This window comes from Mandrillus leucophaeus, unplaced genomic scaffold (assembly GCF_000951045.1).
Source record: "Mandrillus leucophaeus isolate KB7577 unplaced genomic scaffold, Mleu.le_1.0 Scaffold809, whole genome shotgun sequence".
Classification (NCBI taxonomy): Eukaryota; Metazoa; Chordata; class Mammalia; order Primates; family Cercopithecidae; genus Mandrillus; species Mandrillus leucophaeus.
This window is the reverse complement of record NW_012108797.1, coordinates 963435-971217: the sequence shown is the minus strand read 5'-3', so window position 1 is coordinate 971217 and position 7783 is coordinate 963435. Positions and strand designations below refer to the sequence as shown.

Here is a 7783-nt window from a genome sequence, read left to right as displayed (position 1 = left end):
TGAGACAGAGTCTCGCTCTGTCGCCCAGGCTGGAGTGCAGTGGCACGATCTCGGCTCACTGCAAGCTCCACCTCCCGGGTTCATGCCATTCTCCAGCCTCAGCCTCCTGAGTGGCTGGGACTACAGGCGCCCGCCACCACGCCCGGCTAATTTTTTTGTATTTTTAGGAGTGACGGGGTTTCACCGTGTTAGCCAGGATGGTCTCGATCTCCTGACCTCATGATCCGCCCGCCTCAGCCTTCCAAAGTGCTGCTGGGATTACAGAGGTGAGCCACCGTGTCCAGCCAAGATTATGTTTAAATGTTAAGTCAAAAAGGAACATAAAATAGTACATACAGTATGATCCAATTTTTATAGAATAAGATTCTATGTATGAATATTTCGTGTAGAAAAACCTAAACAAAAAGAAACTGAAATATTTAATAATATTTAGTAGAATTAAGATTTTTAATTTTTTCTTTCTTTGTGTTTTCCAAAATGATTATCATTTTTATCGGGCATTTTAAAGTAAGTTTTTTTAATTTTAAAAACATGGTATATCTTTTAAATGATTTGGAATGGTGCTATTTAATAGAAATATATTATGAACTATAAATCTAATTTTAAGTTTTGTAGTAAACGTAATTTAAAAGTAAAAAGAAACAGATAAAATTAATTTTAATAATATATTTAACACAGTATATCCAAAATGCTATCACTTCAACATATAATCAATATAAAATGACTGATATTTCACTTTGTTGTACTATGTCTTTAAAATCCTGTGTGTACTTTATACTTTTAGCACATCTCCAATTGCATTAGTCACTTTTTAAGTTCTCAATATCCAAATATGGCTCATGGTTACCTTATTGTAAATTGCAGATTTGGAACATAAAAAGTACTGAATTCCACATTGGTCTGAATCTCAATCATTTGCTGAACCATTGCTTCATATCACTTTTGAAATGCAGTTGATATGAATTAAAGAATACAAACTGAAGTGCCTCTGGGGGCCAGGAAGGTAACTAGGTAATGTGAATAAGCTTTTCTTTGTTTAAAGCTGAGTAAGGAAAGTAAAACGGAAACACCTGCCTTTCTAAAGGATTGAAACCAACACTAGGCTACCTCCAGTCAACTGATGCAATGTGGGAATGCAACCCCAGGGTTTACAAAACTCCTGATTTTTCATGAAAATCTAAAATCTTGATTTTTCCTGTGGAATTTATCAATTATTAAATATCAGCAGTGATTCAAAAATCATACATCAGTGTGTGATACAAACTATGTGCTTGTCAGATTCGATCCTCTTTAGGCCAAATTTTGACATCTGGGATCAATAAATACTTTTTAAAACCCACTAATGTTATTAACTTTGAAAGATTAGACTACCCATTTTTAGTGAATCAAAAGCATTTTTTCATTTTACTGCTTTATAACATTAACAGCTAGCATTTACTGAGAGCTTAGCATGTGAAGGGCATCTTGCTAAACACTTTCTGCATTTCATAGATAAAAGAAATAAAGCTAAGGGAGGTTGACCAACTTTGTTTAAGGTCACACACGGTGCTTGTAAGTGGTGGTGCCAATATTTGAAGTAAGGTCTCCTGACTCCAAAGTCCATGCTTCTACAAACACTCCTTTAAACTGTCTAGGAGTATCCATGTCTAGGTAATCAACCAATCTATCCCTTCCCAGCATTACATCTACCCCCACTTTTCACAAACGCACAACACACACACTCTCACACACTTTTCTTGGCCCTTTTGCTCATAAGAGTACTGTATACAGCTGACTTCTGTCTACCTTGATCTCGTTTTATTTCATCTTCCCCTCATTTATGCTCATCCTACATCTCGTTTACAACACGTATTTCCTTTTCTCACTTTCATCTTTCATTTTCTTTGCATGGGAATGTTCCCCTTTTAATCACATTGATGAAGGAGGCCTTTAAGCAAGTGGTGTGCTCTTGACAGCAAATTGTGCACATCCCTTCTCAACTCTGCATTAAGTGACATCATGTTGGTAGCTGGAAATCAACTGTAGCCGGAGCATTTACATAGTGGAAATAGGCTAACACTACAAACAGTTTAATGGAAACTCAATTGTTAAACATTTATCAATACACAACTGCCTTTGTCCTTGTTAAGACATCTGATAGAAAGCTTGTCTTTATATCTGCCCATCTACCTTTTCCTTTGGTTCTGTAAATACTATCTTTTGGAATTCAAACTCTCACTACTTCCTTCAACTGAATATATTGATTCATAGCTTGTGTGGTAAATTTTATTCCTTTAACATTCATAAGAATTTTATTTTCTAGTTCTTTTGGGACAGTTTACTATAAATTCCCCGTGGAATGAAGCTCCTTTTTATTCTTTTAAAAAAATACATTTTAGTACCTCAAGTATCCATTAGTTAATAGCTGTTCTGATCTGTATTGAATGCATTTTCTTCACTGGGCTAGTCGAATATTACCGGCAGAACCCCCTTCAGCTCATTCTGCATTGGTTTGTGCCCTGTTTTTGCATCTTTCCTTCTCTCTGAAGCTGCCTCTTACCCTACACTTATGCCATCTATTTCATAGTTCCTTTCCTTAAAATATTCTAAAATTTGTCATTGGTCTTCAAGTTTTGTTTCAACCCCATGCTGTTTCAAAGGATCTCCAAGCCTCTGCTCATGAGAGCATACTATTATTACTATTTTTCTTACTGAAGCACTTCCATTGCCCCACCTCCATGGGACTACTTCCAGATGATGTTGACTAGATGAACCCAATCTTTTCAGTATCATATTCACAGATATTTTCCTGCTTTATCCACAGAGATGGAAAATCATGTCTGTTGTCTATAAGATTTACTCATTTATAACTCTCATAGGACATCTTTATTTCCAAAATGTGAGGCCCTGAAGACTCACAATTATGTCCTTCATGTACAGTCAGTTGTCCCTCAATGTCCATGGAGGACTGGTGTCAGGAACCCCCAGGAATATAAAAATATGCAGATGCAGATGCTCATTTTCTTTAAATAAAATGACATAGAGTTTGCCCATAACCTATACACATCCTCCTGTAAACTTTACACAATGTCTAGATTATTTTTAATACCTTATGCAATGCCTACATATAACTTTGTTAAATGCAAATTCAATGTAGTACTTGCATATTGCAAATTCAATTTTTTCTTGTTGAAACTTTATGGAATTTGTTTTTCCAAATATTTTCAATCCATGATTGGGTGAGTCCATGGATGCAGAACCCACAGATATGAAGGGCCTACTGTATTTATGTTAGTCCCCTAAATTTTGTGCATCTTGAGAAAAAAAATGACATCGTGGTGACATACTCCATCCCTTCTTCAATCAAACTGGTTGATGAAATGGTTTCTTATGCTTGTTGGTTTATCCTGTTGTCTCAGTCCCATGCTTCCTCTAATAGCACTGTAATACAACTTGTCATTGCAGGTATATACTCAATGGCAACAGTGAATGGTAATCTTGTAATTTATGCCTGCATCTTTCCGACTTTATCAGCCTGCAGCCACTTTTCCTTTTTTTTTCTTTTTGAGACAAAGGCTCGCTCTGTCACCCAGGCTGGAGTGCAATGGTGGGATCTCGGCTCACTGCAAGCTCCTCCTCCCGGGTTCAAGCAATTCTCCTGCCTCAGCCTCCCAAGTAGCTGGGATTACAGGCGCCCGCCACCACACCCAGCTAGTTTTCGTATTTTTAGTAGAGATGGGGTTTCACCATGTGGGCCAGGCTGGTCTCTAACTCCTGGCCTCAGGTGATCCACCCATCTCAGCCTCCCAAAGTGCTGAGATTACAGGCATGAGCCACCATGCAGATATTTTTTTTTTTCTTCTAGAGTTAAACAAGTTACTTTGACAAATCTAAGTACATGTAACTATTTGACAAGACTTCTGAAAAATGCAGATATCAGAGTATCAAATGACTGTTTGGGATTACTCAGTTGTGTGTGATGACCCTTCCTTATCCTCAGACTGTCTTAAATTTTCATTGCATAAACAGACCAGCTTTTCTGTTATCATTTGCTAGACTTTCAGAGTCTGTGACCCCAGACCTATGTTGGATCTGAGGCATTTTTTCAAACACGCATTCTTTTGTCAGCTTCTCAGTAGAAGGCTTTACATTAGGTGTTTCTTGTTATTTGTAACTTGATGAGGCCAATAGTGTTCCTCAAGCACATAATTAATTTTGTGTTAGTTTACATAGTTTGAGGTTAAAAATTAAGAGACCTGGCAGGGCGCAGTGACTCACACCTGTAAGCCCAACACTTTGGGAGGCCGAGGCAGGCAGATCACCTGAGGTCAGGAGTTCGAGACCAGCCTGGCCAACATGGTGAAACCCCATCTCTATGAAAAATACAAAAATTAGCCAGGCATGGTGGTGGGCACCTGTAATCCCAGCTACTTGGGAGGCTGAGACAAGAGAATCATTTGAACCTGGGAGGCAGAGGTTGTAGTGAGCTGAGACTGTGTTATTGCACTCCAGCCTAGGCAACAAGAGTGAAACTCCATCTATCTATCTATCTATCTATCTATCTATCTCTCTATCTATCTATCTATCTCTCTATCTATCTATCTATCTATCTATCTATCTATCTATCTATATGAGACCACTGAGAATTTGAATACTGACTGGACATTAAGAAATTTTTGTCCATTTTTATTTGTGATAATGGTGCTGTGGTTGTTTTTAAAAGTCTTTAGAGACTGTATTAGTTATCTATTGTTGTGTAACAAATCACCCCAAAATTTAGCAGCTTACAAGAACGTTCATTTATTATCCCAGAGATTCTGTGAATCAAAAGTCTGGGTGTGGCTTATCTGGATCTTCCACCTCAGGGTCTTTTAGAAGGCTGTAATCAAGATGTTAGCCTGGGCCACAGTTTTATCTGAAGACTAAGCTGGGCAAGAATCTGATTCCAAACTCACCTTTGTTGTTTTGGCAGGATTCAATTCCTTGAGGACTATTAGACTGAGGGCCTCAGTTCCTCACTGGCTGTTGGCTGGCGAACACTCTCAATTCCTTGCTATATGTGCCTCTCCAACATGGCAGCTTGTTTCATCAAAGCCAGCAAGTGGGAGGAAGAAGGAAGGAAGAGAGACAAGGAATCTGCTAGCACGATGACAATCACAATCTTCTGTAACAATCACAGAAGTGACATCCTGTCACTTTTGCTGTGTTCTATTGATTAAAAGTAAGACAGCGATTTTACCTACACTCCATAGGAGGGATAATTACACTAAGGCATGAACACTCTATCCAAGGCTAACATGAAATTTGCATATCTCAGTTCTGTCAATGGGAATTTTTATGTGCTTCATTTGCTTTTGTAAGCTCACTGAATAGTTCTTTGGATCTGGATCTGTTGTTAGCTTGTATTTCTTTTTAACATAATCCATGTTAAGAAAAATACAATTGAGTACAAAAGAAATCACCTAATATCCCACAAAAGATAACAAAATTCAAATTGTTATGTAATAAATCTAATGCTTTTTTTCATGATCTCATCCTTTACATTTTAATGCTTCCCTGAACTGAATTCAGATATTCACCTTTATATTCTACAAGTTATTATGGCTTTTAAGAATTGATACCGGCCAGGTGCAGTGGCTCACGCCTGTAATCCCAGCACTTTGGGAGGCCAAGGCGGGCGGATCACGGGGTCAGGAGATCGAGACCATCCTGGCTAACATGGTGAAACCCCGTGTCTACAAAAAAAACACAAAAAATTAGCCAGGCATGGTGGCGACTAATAATGTGTATGAATCCACATTTTCAAGAAAGTCTCCTGGTGATTCTCACACAGGTGGCAGATTAGCATAGTTTTGGAAACACTGTTACATTACTAAATGAACCCAGTGTTCCTTTAGGAATGGCAAGTAATCTAAGTTACACGTCTAAAGTTATTTACTTGTTTAAAAACTGAACCAAGACAAAAACGCAGAGCTCCTGACTCAGTCATTATTAATTTTACTTTGGTTAAGTGCCTGCCTCGTCAGGAAGAAATCATAGCATGACCAACAGACATCTTAATCCTGAGAACAGGAGGTATGCCGGACTAGTGAGACCTACTTTGAGCACTCTGCTAAATATCTGAAGGGAAAATCTGAGGATGGGAGTCTTGCATAATAGGTGTGGATGGGAGAAAAAACAGGTAAACACAGGTCTCACACAAATGACCTCATTCCAGTCATGTGAAGGAAATGCCACCCCCAATTTATACAAGGTCCTGGGTTTATTTACCTGGCTAAGAGATCCAAATTTGATCAGCAAGTATTTTTTTTTCTTTTTTTAAAAAAACTTTTAGGTTCCAGGGTACATGTGAATGTTTGTTACATAGGTGAATTCCTGTCATGGGCCGGGGGCAGGTTGGGGGGTTGTTGTACAGATTATTTCATCACCCAGGTATTAAGCACAGCACCCAATAGTTATCTTTTAGGTTCCTCTTCCTCCTCCCACTCTCCACCCCTACAGATCCCAGTGTGTTGTTCCCTTTTTTGTGTTCATGAGTTTTCATTTAGCTCCCACTTATAAATGAGAACACACAGTATTTGGTTTTCTGTTCCTGCATTAGTTTGCTAAGGATAATAGCCTCCAGCTCTATCCATATTCCCACAAAAGACATGATTTCTTTATTTTTATGGCTGCATAATATTCCATGATGTACATTTTTCTTTATCCAGTCTCTCACTGATGGACATTTATGTTGATTCCATGTCTTTGCTATTGTGAGTAGTGCTGATCAGCAAGTATTTATTAAGTGACTCTACTGCTTTCAAAGGTTATTTAAAAATGTTTCCAATTCTTCTTAAATTACAGATAATATAAAAAATACATTAACCCATCCAATAGAATGAGTTCCTATATTAATCCTTTGGTATATTTAATTTCAGTACTTTTCATGTATTAAGTAGATTAATATAATTTTTTAAACAAAAAAAGAATATAGAGATTGTTTTTAAAGCTGCTTTATTAACTTCACAATATATAATGAGCATCTTTCCATGCAATAGGTAAAATTCTTCTGCTAACAAAAATCTTACAGACTGGTTCAAAAACACAATATTCAATTAGAAGCTGGTAATAGGAGACCCACGTAAACAAGTGACAGGTAAAGGTTTACAACAAGGGCACATCATGAACATGTAAATTTCGAAAGCAGGGGTCTGTCTCCCTAATAACTTTAGGGAAACCATCAGGATTCAGGGCATAAGGCAAAACTCATCGTGATGGTCATGGTGCGGGGGGTCAGTGCTGACTGCCCGCAGACTATGACTCAACTGCTTTTCCCTCAGCTTTTCCATCAGCTGTCTCACCTCCTCCCCAATCCTTTCCATATTCTCTTCCCTCATCCTTGCCTGTGGTTCTCCAAGCCTATGCATCATATCCCATCTATACTGCAGGATGGGCTGCCTAACGCGGAACCGCCTACGATTTCCTCTAGGCACACAGTATTCACCAGCACCCAAAGGGAGGGCCAAGGGCTCCCCTTTATTAGCAACTTGCTCCTTTTCTTCCTTTTCTTCATTTTCTTGGTTGGTATTTTCCATGCTGAGATTGTTTACCGCTCGTTTCTCTTTGGACTCCATTACTCCTAGGAGACAAAAGGAGAGAGAAGGGGCTGAACAGCTGGTGAACGCTTCAGTACCGAGGACAGAGGCATGGATACTCATTTTTCAGAATTCCGCGTCATGGATATCAACATGTTTTGTTTTAATTTCATGTTTCCCACCAGAGAGGCTTAGCGCGCCCACTAGGGGGCCTCCATTCGAGCCCC

General features: G+C 38.7%; 1 protein-coding gene across 1 annotated transcript in view; it reads right to left on the bottom strand.

Moving 5' to 3' along the window:
• Positions 1-6961: 6961 nt before the first annotated feature.
• LOC105530266 (protein BEX1) overlaps positions 6962-7783 on the bottom strand; it is a 270313-nt gene continuing 269491 nt past the window's right edge. Inside the window, exon 2 of the mRNA XM_011967706.1 lies at positions 6962-7600. Coding sequence (XP_011823096.1) covers positions 7209-7595 — 387 coding nt within the window. The 5' untranslated portion in view covers positions 7596-7600 and the 3' untranslated portion in view covers positions 6962-7208. The remainder of the gene's footprint in view (positions 7601-7783) is intronic.